Below are 17,318 nucleotides of genomic sequence, written 5' to 3'. Positions count from 1 at the left end.
TATTTTTTATTTTTTGAGATAGGCCTTGCTCTTCTGCCCAGGCTAGAGTGCAGTGGCGGAATCACAGCTTACTGTAGCCTTGACCTCCTGGGCTCAAGCAGTCCTTCCCACTCAGGCTTCCAAGTAGCCAGGACTACAGTCATCAGCCACCACAATTGGCTAATTTAAATTTTTTTTTTTTTGTAGAGACAGGATCTCTGTATGTTGCCCAGGCTGGTCTTGAACTTTCCTGGCCTCAAGCAATCTTCCTGCCTCAGTGTCCCAAACTGCTGGGATTACAGACATTAGTTAGCTACGATGCCTGCCCTGCTCGTCCAGTTTAGACATATGTTCAAGATGTGGGCACCATAGAGTTGACTTAGGCAACTCTTGGGCTCCAGGTTTGGTAGGGCAGTGTTTCTCAAATTTGAGCATATCACTGTCAGCTGGAGTGTGTGTTAAATAGAGATTTCTGGGCCTCACCGCCAGATTTTCTGATTCACCAGGTCTGGGATAGGCCCAATAATTTGCATTTCTAACAGGGATTTAGATTGGGACATTTGTGAAGAACAGGATGGATGAAGTGTTCCTTGTTTATGATTTCATTCAGAGAGAGGGGATTATTAGCTCTCTTTCTTCCAGAATGCCTGAGGTGCTTTGTATCACAGTTAGAAGTTGAGAAGATATGTACTGAGCACTGTCCTAATAATATCTGATCCTGGTTGGGTTGGTTGGTTTGTTCATCACTTATTCAACAAGTTGTTTGTTTTCAGAGACAGGGTCTCACTGTGTTGCCCAGGCTGGCATCAAACTCCTGGGCTCAAGGGATTGTCCCACCTCAGTCTCCTGAGTAGCCGGGATTATAGGTGCATTTAATAAAAATTTAACATGCCAAGTACTATTAAAGACCCTGAAGAACAGACAGGGAGTTTATTTATAGTCTTGACAGAGGACAGATAGTAAACCAGGGAATAAGTCATTTGTACAATTACAGAGTTTTAAATGCACTGAAAAAGAAGAAATAGGCTCTGTAAGGAACAATAAAGAGAACTACTGGAAAATATATGGTCAAGGGAGGTCTTTTTGTAGAAGTGATATTTCAGCTGAGACTTGAAGAATGAAAAGGAACCAGCCTATAAAGAGAAGAGGGAATAGAGGATGGAACAGTATGTGCCAGGCCCCTGAGATGGGAATGAGGTTGGCACACATAAGGCATTGGAAGAAACCAGAACAGGGAGAGGTGACACGAGGTGAAGTTGCGGAGGACCGGGGTGGGTTGTGCAGAGCCCTGAGAGCTAGGGGGAGGCATTTGGGCTTTGTTCTAAGTGCAGAAGGGTATCCAGCTCACAGCATTAGTAGAATCTGACTCTGACCTCTGAGATAAAGTGAATTGTAAAGGGATAGGAAGGGGTCTATGAGGGCCAGGCATGGTGGGTGGCTCAGCCTGTAATCCCAACTCTTTGGGAGGCTGAGGCAGGAGGATTGCTGGAGTCTAAGAGTTTAAGACCAGCCTGGGCAACATGGTAAAACCCCATCTCTATTAAAAATACAAACATTTCGTTGGGTGTGGTGGTGCACGCCTATAGTCCTAGCTACTTGGGAGGCTGAAGTGGGAGAATTGATTGAGCCTGGGAGGTGGAGGCTGCAGTGAGCCATGATCGTGCCACTGCACTCCAGCCTGGGTGACAGAGTGAGACCCTGTCTCAAAAAAAAAAAAAAAAAAAGGCATTCCAGGACTGTTTGAATATTTGAATATAAACATGTATATTTTTACTTTTATAGTTGAAAAATAGTCAGCATTGGGGCTCATAAAGGGGACCTTTGGGGTAATGTTCTGTTTCTTGATGGAATAGTGTTTAGGTTACATGGCTTTGTTTACTTGGTGGTAATTCATGGAGCTGTGTGCTTATAATTTGTATGCTTTTCTGTGATATACTAAACTTCAAAAGTTTATTTAAAATAGGCTTGCACGGTGGCTCATGTCTGTAATCCCAACACTTTGGGAGGCTGAGGCAGGAGGATTGCTTGAAACCAGGAGTTCAAGACCAACCTGGGCAACATATTGAGACCCTGTCTCCCCACAACATTTTTTTTTTTTTTTAAATTAGCTGGCCATGGTGGCACATGCCTGTAATCCTAGCTACACGGGAAGCTGAGCTGGGAGGACTGCGTCCAGGAATTCAAGGCTACAGTAAGACATGATAGTGCCACTGTACCCCAGCCTGGGTGACAGAGTGAGACCCCATCTCTAAAAAAAGAAAAATAAATAAATGCTTATAGTGAAAAATGTAAAGATACTGAGATTTAAGTTTAAAAATTTCTCTGCTGGGTGTGGTGGCTCACACCTATAATCAGTTTGGGAAATTGAGGCAGGAGGATTGCTTGAGCCTAGGAGTTTGAGACCAGCCTGGGCAACGTGGCAAAACCCTGTCTCTACTAAAATTACCAAAAATTATCTCTCATGGTGGTACGTGCCTATAGGCAGGCTAAAGTGGGAGGATCACCTGAGCCTGGGAGATTGAGGCTGCAGTGAGCTGTGATCCTGCCACTGCATTCCAGCCTGGGTGACAGAGTGAGACTCTGTCTCAAGGAAAAGAAAAAAAAAAAAACCCTGCATATAATCACATTACACAAAGACAAGCAACCACTACTAACGTTTCCCTCTATTCTCCTTTTGTGCACTTTTTGTATATAATTTTTATTTTTTCAAATTGTAAAAGTAATGTGTGCTTTTTGTAGAAAACTTTACTACATGCTTCTCACAATGAAATGATGTGATTGACAGAAAAATGCCAGTAGGCATAGTGTGAAAAGTTTCCTTAGGGCCAGGAGCAGTGGCTCACACCTGTAATCCCAGCACTTTGGGAGGCTGAGGCAGGCAGATTGACTGAGGTCAGGAGTTGGAGACCAGCCTGGCCAACATGGTGAAACCCCGTTTCTACCAAAAATATAAAAATTAGCTGGGTGGGGTGGCGCACGCCTGTAACTCCAGCTACTTGGGAGGCTGAGGCACAAGAATTGCTTGAGCCCAGGAGGCGGAGGTTGCGGTGAGCCGAGATCACACCACTGCACTCCAGCCTGGGTGACAGAGCAAGACTCCATCTCAAAAAAAGAAAAAAAAGTTTCTTTGAAGGCAAAGAATCCTGAAATGTAGGAAGATTATCACATTAAAAAAATTTAAGAGTTCTGATGTGATAAAGATGGAGTAAACATACTCCACCCTTTATGTCTGACAGAGAGCAACTGAAATCCCTGGACAGAATGCATGGATCAGTGGAGTAACCCCAGAAAGATAAATGTTAGCATGCGAATTGGAGAAGGAAACCAGAACTCCAAATACCAGTGAACTGGTAGTGAGTTTCCCATAATTTTTTTTCCTCCATACAATATTTTCCAGCCTGGACTTAAAGTCAGCCCCAAACCTGGAAATGTGTGCTGGATGTGCACAGAAAGAGGTCTAACAGAAGCCATCTTTCTAGTTTGAGGAGCAGGAAAGGGGATCCTCATGGGTCAGGAATGGGGATGGAGGAAGAAATCTCATGTGTTGTTTGCTTTGTCTTTTCTCCTTTTCTCTTGCTCTGGCCCTCCACGTAATTGTGTAGTGGTGGAGACAGCAGTGACATTGGCAAATGGATAGGAGAGGAAGTCTTCTATTTAAAGGGACTGTGGTCCCAGGAGCATGGAGGGAATCCTTGATTTTGTTCTTTCCTTTCTCTCATTGCTTTTCCTTGGAGGTAGTCACAGTTGTGGGAGGTACTCAGCAGGTTAGGGAAATTAAACCCCTGACTTTTAGCCAGAAGACCAGGAAAGGGGCCCTTGGGATCTGGAAAGTGTTAGCAAGATTGTGTAGAGGAAGGAGCTCAACAAATTGAACTCATAAAGTTGCATATGAACTCTTGGGCTGTTCCTCAGAACTAACATACGTGCATCTGACCCTAAACAGCATACCAAAGGCTTTGAGGACCAAACTGTGGAGTAGATTACTGCTCAAGTAGTTCTGCACTGGCCCCTGGACGGTATGCTTGGGAAAAATCAAAATAATACTTAAAAGGCTTTGAAAACTGATATCATGTTGGTACCACAGCCCACAGAAGGTGGGTAGGAACTTGTGGACTGGACCTAATTAGGTTGACTGCTGCAAAGACAAATTCAAAATTTTACGTGGGACTTAAACAAGAGCTAGAGTCACATAGCATAATATTCAAAATGTCCAGTAATTCAGAATTACTTCAGCTATGAAAAATCAGGAAAATCATAAGGGGAAAAGACAGCCAACAGATGGCAACCACAACATGACACAGATGTTGAAATTATCAAAAAATTAAAAGCCAAAGTATAATTAAAGTATTAATTAAAACCTTGCTATAACAAGTAAGGGTGAATACTCTTGAAATGAACAGAAAATCAGAAATTTATTTACTGCAAAATATGACAACCTAAATGAAAAATTAATTGGGTGGGCTCAATAGCAGAATGGAGAAGACAGAAGAGTCAGTGAACATGAAGGTAGAATAATAGAAATTATCCAGTCTGACCAACAGAGATCGAAATAAAATGAAAAAAAACAATGAACAGAGAGCTTCAGGGACCCATGGGACAATAACAGAAAGTTTATCTTTTATGTTTTTGAAGTCTCAAAAAGAGAGGAGAAAGAGTGGTGCAGAAAAAAATTTGAAGAAATTATGGAAAGGAATAAATATGTTTCTGTTCACAGATAACATGATAAGTCTACGTAGAAATTTCCAAAGAATCCACACACACACACACACACACGCACAAAGACTCTGGCACTAATAAGTGATTTCAGGACAGTTGCAGGATAAAAGATTAACATAAAAAAATCAGTATACTAGCAATGAACATGTGAAAATCAAAATTGAAAACATAGTTGCTAAAAAGTGAAATGGTAGGTATAAATCTAACAAAACATGTACAGTCATGTATGCTGAAAACTACAATGCTGATGAAAGAAATCAAAGATCTAAGTAGATGGAGAAATATGCCATGTTCATGGATTGGAAGACTCAACATGCCAGTTCTTTGCAAATTTGATAAACAGGTTTAATGCAGTTTCTATCAAAATTCTATCAAGTTTTTTTTTTTTTTTTTTTTTTTGAGACGGAGTCTCCCTCTTGCCCAGGCTGGAGTGCAGTGGCGCTATCTCAGCTTACTGCAACCTCTGCCTCCTGGGTTCAAGCGATTCTCCTGCCTCAGCCTCCAGAATAGCTGGGATTACAGGCACACGCCACCATGCCCGGCTATTTTGTATTTTTCATAGAGACGGGGTTTCACTATGTTGGCCAGGCTGGTCTTGAACTCCTGACCTCAGGAGATCTGCCTGCCCTGGCCTCCCAAAGTGCTGGGATTACAGGCATGAACCACCACACCTGGCCTTTTTTTCTTTTTTCTTTTCTTTTTTTTTTGAGTCAGAGTCTCGCTGTATTGCCCAGGCTGGAGTGCAGTGGCTCAGTCTTTGGCTCACTGTGGCCTCCGCCTCCCGGGTTCAAGCAATTCTCCTGTCTCAGCCTCCCAAGTAGCTGGTATTACAGGCACTCGCCACCACACCCAGCCAATTTTGGTATTTTTAGTAGAGAAGAGGTTTCACCATATTGGCTAGGCTGGTCTTGAACTTCTGACCTTGTAATCCGCCCACCTTTGCCTCACCAAGTTCTAGGATTACAGGCGTGAGCCACCGCGCCTGGCCTTTTTCTCCTTTTTTGAGACGGAGTCACAGTCTGTCACCTAGGCTGGAGTGCAGTGGCGTGATCTCGGCTTGCTCAACCTCTGCTTTCTGGGTTCAGGTGATTCTCAGCGTACCAAGTAGCTGGGATTACAAGTGTGTGCCACCGCACCCAGCTAATTTTTTCTGTTTTTAGTAGAGAAGGGGTTTCACTGTGTTAGCCAGGTCTCACACTCCTGGCCTCAAGCGATCCGCCCACCTCGGTCTCCCAAAGTGCTGGGACTATAGGCGTGAGCCACTGTGCCTGGTCCAGACAACTGCTTTTTGACAAAGATGCCAAGCAATTCAATGGAGGAAGGATAGTCTTTTCACCAAATGGTGCTGGAACAATTGGCTATCTTTAGACCAAAGGGGAAAAAAAGGAATTTATATCTCACACCTTATCTAAAAATTAACTCAAATGGATCACAGATTTTTATTTTTATTTTTTGACACAGTCTCGCTCTGTTGCCCAGGCTAGAGTGCAATGGTGTGGTCATAGCTCATTGCAGCCTCAAACTCTTTGGCTCAAGTGATCCTCCCACTTCAGCCTCCCAAGTAGCTAGGACTACAGGCATGTGCCACCCTGCCCTGCTAATTGTTAATGTTTTTTTTTTTGTAAAGACGGGGCCTCACAGTGTCCAGGCTGGTCTCAAACTCCTGGTTTCAAGTGATTTCCCACCTCAGCCTCCCAAAGTGTTGGGATTACAGGCATGAGTCACTGCACCCAGCTGGATTACAGACTTAAACAAATGTGAAACTACACATTTTTAGGAGAAGACATTGGGGAAAATTACCTTATGACCAAGCAATTCCACTCCTAAGAATGAATATACTCAAAAGAAAACAAAAAGAAAAAAAATACAAAAACCCCAACTGAAGAACAACAACAACAAAAAAAGTAAACATAAGAATTGAGGGGGGCCAGGCACGGTGGCTCACGCCTGTAATCCCAGCCCTTTGGGAGGCCAAGGAGGGCAGATCATGAGGTCAGTAGTTCAAGACAAGCCTGGCCAACATAGTGAAACTTCGTCTCTACTAAAAATAAAAAATTAGCCGGGTGTGGTGGTGAGTGCCTGTAGTCCCAGCTACTTGGTAGGCTGAGGCAGGAGAATCGCTTGAACCCAGGAGGTGGAGGTTGCAGTAAGCTGAGACTGTGCCACTGCACTCCAGCCTGGGCGACAGAGCGAGACTCCATCTCAAAAAAAAAAAAAGGTTGGCCAGGTGCAGTGGCTCATGCCTGTAATCTCAGCACTTTGGGAGGCTGAGGCGGTCAGATCACGAGGTCAAGAGATTGAGACCATCCTGGCCAAGATGGTGAAACCCCATCTCTTCTAAGAATGCAAAAATTAGCTGGGCGTGGTGGCGCGCATCTGTAATTCCAGCTACTCAGGAGGCTGAGACAGGTTAATTGCTTGAACCCAGGAGGTGGAGGTTGCAGTGAGCCGAGATCGCACCACCGCACTCCAGCCTGGTGACAGAGCAAGACTCTGTCTCAAAAAAAAAAAAAAAAAAATTGAGACAGGGTGTGGTGGCTCACACCTGTAATCCCAGCACTTTGGGAGGCCAGGCTGGCAAATCATCTAAGGTCAGGAGTTCTAGACCAGTCTGGCCAACATGGTGAAACCCCATCTCTACTAAAAATACAAAAATTAGCCAAGTGTGGTGGTGTGCACCTGTGCTCCCAGCTACAAGGGAGGCTGAGGCACGAATTGTTTGAACCACCGGAAGGCAGAGTGTACAGTGAGCTGAGATCGCGCTGCTGCACTCCAGCCTGGGCGACAAAGCAAGATTCCGTTTCAAAAAAAAAAGTTGGAGTTCGAGACCAAGTAAACAAGAATAATGTGGCCCGGCATGGTGGCTCATGCCTGTAATCCCAGCACTTTGGGAGGCCGAGGTGGTGGATCACCTGGTTAGGAGTTCAAGAGCAGCCTGGCCAACATGATGAAATCCCATTTCTACTAAAAATACGAAAAAATAGCTGGGCGTAGTGGCGGGCACTTGTAATCCCAGCTACTCAGGAAGCTGAGGCAAGAGAATCGCTTGAATCTGGGAGGTGGAGGTTGCATTGAGTGGAGATTGCGCCACAGCACTCCAGCCTGGGCAACAAGAGCGAAACTTTATCTCAAAAAAAAAAAAAAAAAAAAAAGAATTGAAAACAGGTATTCAAACAAATACAGGAATGTTAGAATGTTCATCACAGCAGTATTCACAATAGGCAAAACATAGAAACTGCCCAAATGTTTATCAACTGATGAATGGACAAACAAAATGTGGCATACCCATTTGATGAAATATTCAGCCATAAAAAGTAATGAAGTGGCTGGGCTCGGTGCCTCATGCCTGTAATCCCAGCACTTTGGGAGGCTGAGGCTGGCGGATCACTTGAGGTCAGGAGTTTGAGACCAGCCTGGCCAACATGGTGAAACTTGGTCTCTATCAAAAATACAAAAATTAGCCAGGTGTGGTGGCGGGCACCTGTAATCCCAGCTACTTGGGAGGCTGAGTCAGGAGAATAGCTTAAACCCAGGAGATGGAGATTTCATTGAGCCAAGATTGTGCCACTGCACTCCAGCCTGGGCAACCCCATCTCAAAAAAAAAAAAAGTAATGAAGTACTGGCCGGGTGTGGTGGTTCGTGCCTGTAATCCCAGCACTTTGAGAGGCTGAGGCAGCTGGATCATTTGAGCCCAGGAGTTTGAGACCAGCCTGGAAAACATAATGAGAACCTGTCTCTACAAAAAAATACAAAAATTAGCAGGGCATGGTGGTGCACACCTATAATCCCAGCTACTTGGAAAACTAGGTGGGAGAATCACTTGAACCTGGGAGGCAGAGGTTGCAGTGAGCCAAGAGGGTGCCCACTGCACTCCAGCCTGGTCGATAGAGTGAGATTCTGTGTCAAAAAAAAAAAAAAAAAAAAAAAGGTTCCTGGATTGGAAACTTGCATGTGCGCTTAACGCTTCTGCTTTCGGAAAGGTAGAACGAGCAATAGGCATTCCTTTTGGCTTTTGAGTTGGCTGTGGTGTGACTCCTTTTCCTTCTTGTTTCTGGTCTTGACACTTATGAGGAGTCATCTTTGAGTCTGGGTTTTCATCAGTGAGTACAGTCAAGCCAAGAAATGTGTCTGGGCAGGTTCCCTCTAGCACAGACCGAAGAAAACAGCAACATGGAACAAGAGAAGTAGGTTTAAACTTGGATTCCATTAGAAGGCTCAGTAGGGAAGATAATTCTAGATCCCTGGGCCTCCTAGAGTTTTCTATTCTGATTTTATTGGTTTAATGTTATTTGTTTGAAAGCACCAGAAATTAACTTTGGCCAACATAAGCAAAAAGATAATTTATTAGAAGGGTATAGAATAGCTTACAAAACGGAAAAAAAAGTTGATGAGCCAGTCCTCAGAAAGGATGGGAGCCAGAACAGCCTGGGGATCTTGGGAGCAGGAACCTCTGTGGGATGAATAAACATCATGAATATCCAAGTTCCTGTTTCTTTGTGTTCAGAAGTCAAAGTCCAGGGAGAGAGGCCCAATTTGTGTAGCTTGGGTCAGCACGGGGCACCTTGACTCATAGTTAATCCAGGTTAAATCCTGTGGAGCGAGGTGGTTCCCCTGAGCCATACCAGGCTGCTGTTAACTTATAGAAGGGGACGGCTACTGGGCAGGCAGGAACAGGAGCTGCTCTCTGCCTTTGCACTCCCAGGAACAACTATAGGACCAAGAGCAGAGAGTTCTACCAGAGTGAATTTTGCTTGGTGACCATTATGTCAGAGACCTAAGCTTTTTAGCGTTTTTATGTTGAGGGCTGACCTCACTAGACCTTCTTCATGAGTGTATCACTATTTGTACAACAGTGTGTTTTGAGGAGGCCATCCCTATGTAAAGGGTTTCTCTGTATCCCTATGTAAAGGACTTCTCTCAGTGGGATTTGTGCATAGAGGAGGGTGGGGAAGAATGCCTGTTTGACAGAGAGCAGCTGAAGGTGACATCTGTTACACAGGCATGGTTTCGTGTGCCACACATGAGAAAAATGCCCTTTGGGGAGTGGCCTTTTAGCATTGCCTAATATAGGAGGGAGGGAGTTGGGCGGGGAGGGAGAGGGAGAGGGAGAGGGAGAGAGAGAGAGAGGGAGAGAGGGAGAGAGAGGGAGAGAGGGAGAGAGGGAGTGAGTGAGTGTATTTTGGGATTGAGGTCACTAGACCTTGCATATAGGCATTCTGAAACCATTCCCCAGCCACATAACTATCGCCTCCCTCCAGCAGCCCTAGTGTGCAGAGCCAAGTACTCTTTGTTAACTGGCTTTTCTCCCTTCTTACCAGGTACCTGCACATGCTGTTCTTTGTCAGTGCTGTCAAGTGTGTGCCAGGGTGATCCATGGTCACTTTCCGGGATGGCAGCAAGGTGACTTCGGCTGAGGATGACCCTGACTGAAAGGCTGCGTGAGAAGATATCTCGGGCCTTCTACAACCATGGGCTCCTCTGTGCATCCTATCCCATCCCCATCATCCTCTTCACGGGGTTCTGCATCTTAGCCTGCTGGTATGTTTTTGGGTTGCCTTGGATATGGTGGGCCAGTGTCTTAGGACAGTAGGTTTTCTAACCCTAACCACTATGGAGCCCTTGGCCTCTGTATGCTTTTTACACAATGGGAGCTTGGGCTCCTTATAACTGTGAGTGGAGAACTCTAGTCCTGGCCTGGTTAGCTAATATAATAAAATAGTCCTGGCTGGCCCTGACCTACTGATTCACCAGATTTATTCATATCACTGGTACTCTATCTCAAAATAATGTTTAGATACTTCTAAGACACTGAAATAATTGAAAGATATGATATTTCAGTTTTCTTTCTCAATAGTAGTGGTTTCCTTTTAGTACCTGGTTAAGTGCAAGAGCCTTTTTTGTGTGTTGCGAGGCAAAGTCCATTAGAACAGTACCTTGGACAACCTGTGGCAGGCTAACCTCAGAGACTTGCTTCTTTGCTCTCTAGTCATTTTCTTGTGTTCACATGGAGCTTGCTTCAGACTTCTTGTTGATTCTTGTGGCCAGCTGCACTTGCCAAGGACAGTTGTGAGAGCTGTAGCTGCCCTTGTTCCTGTCTGTCTTTCTCAAGGCCTCATAGAAGCCTGAAGGCTATGGCTGACAATGACGTCGTAAAGGAGGAGTTTGATATGAGATGACATCTGATGACCCTTTTAGCTCTAAAATGCTGACAGCTGTGAAAAGAGCCCATCTTATTCTTTTCTCTGGAAAGAATTCTGTTCTTCAGATTCATTGTCTAAAACATTTATAGATGTTTTCAGTGCTATGCTGAAGGGAGGATGAGAAGTCAGGAGGGAACTCCCTGTTCAGTTCAGTTGCTAATGATCTCAAGCTCTTCCCTGATTATCAGTAAGAAAGATGAACTTTGGCCAGGTGCAGTGCTCATACCTGTAATTCCAACACTGGGAGGCTGAGGTGAGAGAATCACTTGAGGCCAGGAGTTCAGGACCAGCCTGGGCAACATAGCAAGACAAAAAAAAAAAGAAAGATGAACATCACTGAGAGTTTCTTGCTGGGTGCTGTGTTGATGCTTCAGGTATAACATTAGGAAATGGTCCAGTTATGTTTCCATTTAACAAAGAGGGGTAGGGACTTAGAGATTTGTCTGGTCCACATAACTAATAATTAGGGAAACTGGGGTTCAAATTCAAATCCAAGCCATAGGGACTCTGGTGCCCGCCTGCACCTGTGTTACTGTCACCTGGTTTCACTCTGGCTCAGTATGTTTGTATTGGTGTTTAAACTGCTAAATTGTGTTGTACAAGATAAAATACTTATAGCTGTGTCCCATAAGTGATGAATTTGGAGTGCTCTAAGAACTCAGCTCTTGGGGTTTTTTTTTTCCTTTAAGTTAATTGACCTTTCTTTTTTCTTCTTTAAAATAATTTTTTTGAGACATGGTCTCACTCTGTCAGCCAGGCTGGAATGTAGTGGCACAATCACAGCTCACCTCAGCCTCAACCTCCTAGGCTCAAGCGACCCTCCCATCTCAGCCTCCTAAGAAGCCACGACCACAGGCGTGCGCCACCACGCTGGGCTGTTTTTCGTCTTTTGTAGAGATGGGGTCTCATTATGTTGCCCTCCTTTGGTTTTACTCTCTGATGGTACTATGGTTTCCTCTTTTGTAGTCACCCTGTTTTTCTTTTAAGAGGAAAGACCTGGCCGGGCGCGGTGGCTCACGGCTGTAATCCCAGCACTTTGGGAGGCCGAGGCGGGCAGATCACGAGGTCAGGAGATCGAGACCATCCTGGCCAACATGGTGAAACCTCGTCTCTACTAAAAATGCAAAAATTAGCTAGGTGTGGTGGCCTGCACCTGTAGTCCCCGCCACTCGGGAGGCTGAGGCAGGAGAATCGCTTGAACCCGGGAGATGGAGATTGCAGTGAGCTGAGATCGCGCCACTGCACTCTAGCCTGGCGAAAGAGTGAGACTCCATCTCAAAAAAAAAAAAAAAGAGGAGGAAAGACCCTTCTGTATTATCCCATTCTTTTTTTTCTTCCTTGAGACAGGGTCTCGCTTCCGTTGCTCAGGCTGGAGTGCAGTGGTGCAATCACTGCTAATTGCAGTCTCGACTTCATGGGCTCAAGTGATTCTCCTACCTCAGCCCTCTGAGTAGTTGGGACTATAGGCGTGCACCACTAATTTTTTGTATTTTTAGTAGAGCTGGGGTTTCGCCACGTTGCCCAGGCTGGTCTCAAACTCCTGAGCTCGTGATCCCCTCACCTCGGCTTCCCAAAGTGTCGGGATTACAGGTGTGAGCCACCAAACCTGGCCTTGTACTGTCACATTCTTAGTGCTGTGTACTTATTTTCCCAAATGAGTATCTTTGTCATGTGATCTTAAAGTTTTTTTTTCAATTTTGTTTTTTTCTTAAAACCTGATTGACTTGAGAAAATTTTTCCAAGGCTGGGTGAAGTCTCTCAGCCTCCAAAGACTAATAAAAGGTTGTATAAGAGAATCCGTAGATTCTGGGACTTGGCCAGAAAACCAGAGATCATGGACCCAGGGACACAAGCCTCACCATTGTCTTCAACCCACTGAAGCTTTTCTGTCCAGAGCAGCAGAGCAGTGCCCCCTTCTTCCAGAGCCTGGGATTGCCTACAGAAAATAAAGTATGGATATAGACTGCTTCTAGTAGTTTTGCTAGACATTCAGTTTCCATTTAATTGCTTACCTTTTATTGTTCCTGGGATGAAAGACTTGTACAGCCAAACCCAAAGGACTGCTGCACTTAATTTCCCTATTCAGATCTAACAGCCACCTGAGCTGCAGAAATACTTTTTGCACACCACTGGCTCACCCCAGGGAAAGTACAGAGCAGTACTGGGGGGATGGTGATCAATGACAGCTTGGGAATGTGCCTGTCTCCATCAGGCAGAAGAATCCAGGGAGTGAGAGAGGGCATCTGTATATGCGTCAGGCTCACCCCAAACAGCACTGAGGATGTGTGACTTTCTTCTCTGAGCTGCTGTTGAGGCTGCAGGTTTCAGTGACTGAGAGCCAAGGACACTACTTCAAATGAACCCAGTGCTGAGCCTTGCAGGTGAGCTAGAGTTAGCTGTTCTTCCTGCCTGGCCCCTGGGTGCAGTGACTGTTCTTTCCTCTGGGAAAATCTGATGAAATGTGTAGCAAATAGGCATTATGGCAAGAGGTGTCTGTTTATAACTCTTGGAGGTTAGACCACTGGGCCCAGGATATGTTCCAGCAGCAGCCCAGCAAGACAGAGGGTACTGTTAATCTGAACCTGCCCTGGTAAACGGTGGGTGCGCCATGGGGTAAAAAGAGCACCCAGATGCCATGTTAGTTGGACTGCCCTATGTGCAGGTCAGAGAGTGATGTGAGTCATTGAGACATTTGATTCAACAAGCTGCTGCTCATGGTGAGAGGTGGATTTTAATTTGGAGAGGAAATTGGAATCACATTGTGTTGTTTTTGATTTTGAGACGGGGTCTCACTCTGTCGCCCAGGCTGGAGTGCAATGGCACAATCATGGCTTACTGCAACCTCTGCCTCCCAGGTTCAAGTGATTCTTTTGCCTCAGCCTCCCGAGTAGCTGGGATTACAGGTGTGAGCCACCACGTCTGGCTATTTTTTGTATTTTTAGTAGAGACGGGGTTTCACCATGTTGGCCAGACTGGTGTCAAACTCCTGACCTCAAGTAACCTGCCCACCTCAGCCTCCCAAAGTCCTGGGATTATAGGCATAAGCCACCTTGCTCAGCCTAGTCATGCATTTTTGACTTAGGATATTTTCAATTTACGACAGCGTTATCAGGACATAACCCCATCGTAAGTCAAGACGTATCTGTACATGTCAAGTGCTTAGAATAGTGCCTGGCACATATTAAATATCATGTATGAGTTTTTCATTGTTATTATTCACTGTCTTCCTAGTCTTCTACCTTCACAGCCAGAAAGCACAAGCAGAATCCAAAAACATGTATAGTCTAAACATAGAACAAAAACTGACTATACTCTGTGATTACTATGCAAACGCTGTAGCCACAGCCTAAAATTTTTTTTTTTTTTTGAGACAGGGTCTCTCTCTGTTGCCCAGGCTAGAGTGCACTGGCATGGCATGATCTTGGCTCACTGCAACCTCCACCTCCCGGGTTCAAGCGATTCTCCTGCCTCAGCTGCCCGAGTAGCTAGGATTACAGGCGTGTGCCACCGCGTCCGGCCAATTTTTGTTTTTTTAGTAAAGATGGGGTTTCACCATGTTGGCCAGGCTGGTCTTGAACTCCTGACCTCACGTGACCCACCCACCTCGGCCTCCCAAAGTGCTGGGATTACAGGCATGAGCCACCGTGCCCAGCCTAAATTAACTTTTTTTTAAGTGAAAGCAAGTTTATTAGAAAAGTAAAGGAATAAAGAATGGCTACTCCATAGGCAGAGCAGCCCTAAATGAATTCTGATCACATTCTCTTGTAGTCGTTTCTCTCTTCCTACTTAGAGCATCTTGGAGGCAGACCGTAGTATTATCTTTTGTATTCTCAGTGCCCAGCATATAATACATACTTAATAAATGGTTTTTGAGTGTAGGTAAAGATGGAAAAGCCAGAGAAAAGTAAAAATTGATTTTTGTGAAGGTAAGGAGATTGTGTAATTGTTTTCTGTAATTAACATAGTAAATGTATTTAAAATATTCAAAACATGGTATTGTCAAAAGACTTGAAGAGGCGTTTCACAAAAGTTGCTATATCCAAGTGGCCAGTAGTAAGTATATGAAATAATTTTTTAATTGTTTCTTATCAGGAAAATGTACATTAAAACCATGCTGAGATACCACTGTCTTTTCCTCTAAATGGTTAACATTAATTGGACTGACAATATCAAGAGATGACAAGGATTTGGAGAAACTGGAACTCCTATTACACTGGTGATAGTGGGAACATAAATTTGTACAACCACTATGGAAAACTGTTTGGTATCATCTACTAAGCTCAATGTGCATATAACTCCATACCCAGCCATTTCATCCTAGGAATATACCCGACAGAAATAAGTGCTTATGGGGCCACCAAAAACCAATAAAGGATAATAGTTTTATTCTTTTTTTTCTTTTTTTTAATTAAAAACAATTATCCAGCCCAAAATGTTTTGTTTTTTTGAGACGGGGGTCTCACTCTGTCACCTAGGCTGGAATGCAGTGGCATGATCATGGCTTATTGCAGCCTCAGCCTCCCGGCTCAAGCGATCCTCCCACTTAAGCCTCCCGAGCTGGGACTACAGGTGTGCACCAGCATGCCTGGCTAACTTTTGTATTTTTTTTTTTTTTAGGGATGGGGTTTCACCATGTTGCCCAGGCTGGTCTCAAACTCCTGGGCTCAAGAAATCCTTCTGCCTTGGCCTCCCAAAGTGCTGGGATTACAGGCATGAGCCACCTCACCTGGCCAACTTTATTCTCCTTTTTTTTTTTTTTTTTTTTGAGATTGAGTTTCACTCTTGTTGCCCAGGCTAGAGTGCAGTGGCGCCATCTCAGCTCACCGGTTCAAGTGATTCTCCTGCCTCAGCCTTCTGAGTAGCTGGGATTACAGGCATACGCCACCACGCCCGGCTAATTTTGAATTTTTAGTAGAGACAGGGTTTCTCCCTGTTGGTCAGGCCGGTCTCGATCTCCCGATCTCAGGTGATCCACCTGCCTCGGCCTTCCAAAATGCTGGGATTACAGGCGTGAGCCACTGTGCCCGGCCCAACTTTATTCTTAATAGCTCAAACCAGAAACAGCCAAATGTTCCTCAACCAGTGGAATAGACAAATGCACTATACTTTATTCATTAGTGGACTAGTATGTATCCAAAAAGGAATGATCTGCTATGTGCGCCAGTGTGGAGAATCTAGCAGATAGAATTTGAGTGAAAGCAGCCAGTCACAAAAGAGTATATAAGTAGAATGAATGGTTTCATTTATATGACATTCAAAAATAGGTAAAACTAATTTATGGTGATAGAAATTCTAATAGTTACCTTTGGTGGTGGGGAGCGGTATGCTGTTGACTGGGAGTGGGCACAAGGCTGCCTTCTGAGGCTCTGGAAATGTTCTATAGCTTGATCTAGATAGTAGTTACACAGATACACACATGTAAAAACTTACTGCACTTTATACTTAAGATCTGTGCATTGTACTATATAGAAGTTATTTCTAAATTTTAAGAAAGTGAGATCTGAAACAAAATGTACATCTGTTTGCCAACTTTTTCTTTTTTTTCTTTTTTTTTTCACTTGAGATGGGGTCTCACTGTGTTGCCTAGGCTGGAGTACAGTGGCATGATCTCAGCTCACTGCAGCCTCTACCTCCCAGGGTTAGATGATCCTCCTGCCTCAGCCAGTAGCTGGGACCACAGGTGCACACCACCATGCCCAGCTAATTTTTTGTATTTTTGGTAGAGATGGGGTTTCACTGTGTTGCTCAGTCTGGTCTCAAACTCCTGAGCTCAAATGATCTGCCTGCTTGGCCTCTCCCAAAGTGTTGGGATTACAGGCTTGAGCCACCGCACCCAGCTTATTTGCCAACTTTTTGATGAAAGGTCAGGGCTTTTCCTTGCATATATCGGGTCCATTAACTTAACTTTCCTCATGATCCTAGTATAAACCACATCCTTAGTTAATTATACGTAATTTTCATGGTCTGTCCCTTTAAGTGGAATAGTTGCTTAGCTATCTGAATTGGAATCCTTCTGGATTTTTAAAGGTACCCCCACTTTTGTTTTTTATTGTTCCCTTATATCTAATTTGGCAAGGTGATTTTTTTTGTTTGTTTTTAGCATCTTGCTTTTATTAAGTCTCTGAAAACTTTTTTCTTTCAGAGACAGGGGTCTTATGTTGCCCAGGCTGGAGTGCAGTGGTATAATCATGGCTCACTGCAGCCTCTACCTCTAGGCTTAAGCAGTCCTCCCACCTAAGCCTCCTGAGTAGCTGGGACCACAGGTTCACACGGCCATGCCTGGCTAATTTTTTTGATTTTCTGTAGAGATGAGGTCTCACTATGTTGTCCAGGCTGGTCTCAAACTTCTGGGCTCAAGCAGCCCTCCAGCCTGGGCCTCCCAAAGTGCTGGGGTTACAGGCATAACCCACTGCGCCCAGCCT

At 44.6% G+C, this 17,318-nt stretch overlaps 1 protein-coding gene across 9 annotated transcripts in view; it reads left to right on the top strand.

The window, feature by feature from the left end:
* SCAP (SREBF chaperone) overlaps window positions 1-17,318 on the top strand; it is a 64,976-nt gene that overhangs the window by 22,556 nt on the left and 25,102 nt on the right. For 8 of the 9 annotated variants that reach the window (XM_034956322.3, XM_034956321.3, XM_055109813.1 and 5 more), the window contains exon 2: window positions 10,015-10,234. In XM_034956322.3, coding sequence (XP_034812213.1) covers window positions 10,113-10,234 — 122 coding nt within the window. In that variant the 5' untranslated portion in view covers window positions 10,015-10,112. Of the gene's footprint in view, window positions 1-6,334; window positions 8,881-10,014; window positions 10,235-17,318 lie in introns of those variants that run through there. The other variant, XM_055109814.2, reaches the window with a different exon arrangement.

The sequence above is a fragment of the Pan paniscus genome, chromosome 2 (assembly GCF_029289425.2).
Source record: "Pan paniscus chromosome 2, NHGRI_mPanPan1-v2.0_pri, whole genome shotgun sequence".
Taxonomy (NCBI): Eukaryota; Metazoa; Chordata; class Mammalia; order Primates; family Hominidae; genus Pan; species Pan paniscus.
Note: the sequence above shows the minus strand (reverse complement) of the source record. Positions and strands in the feature narration are given on the sequence as shown.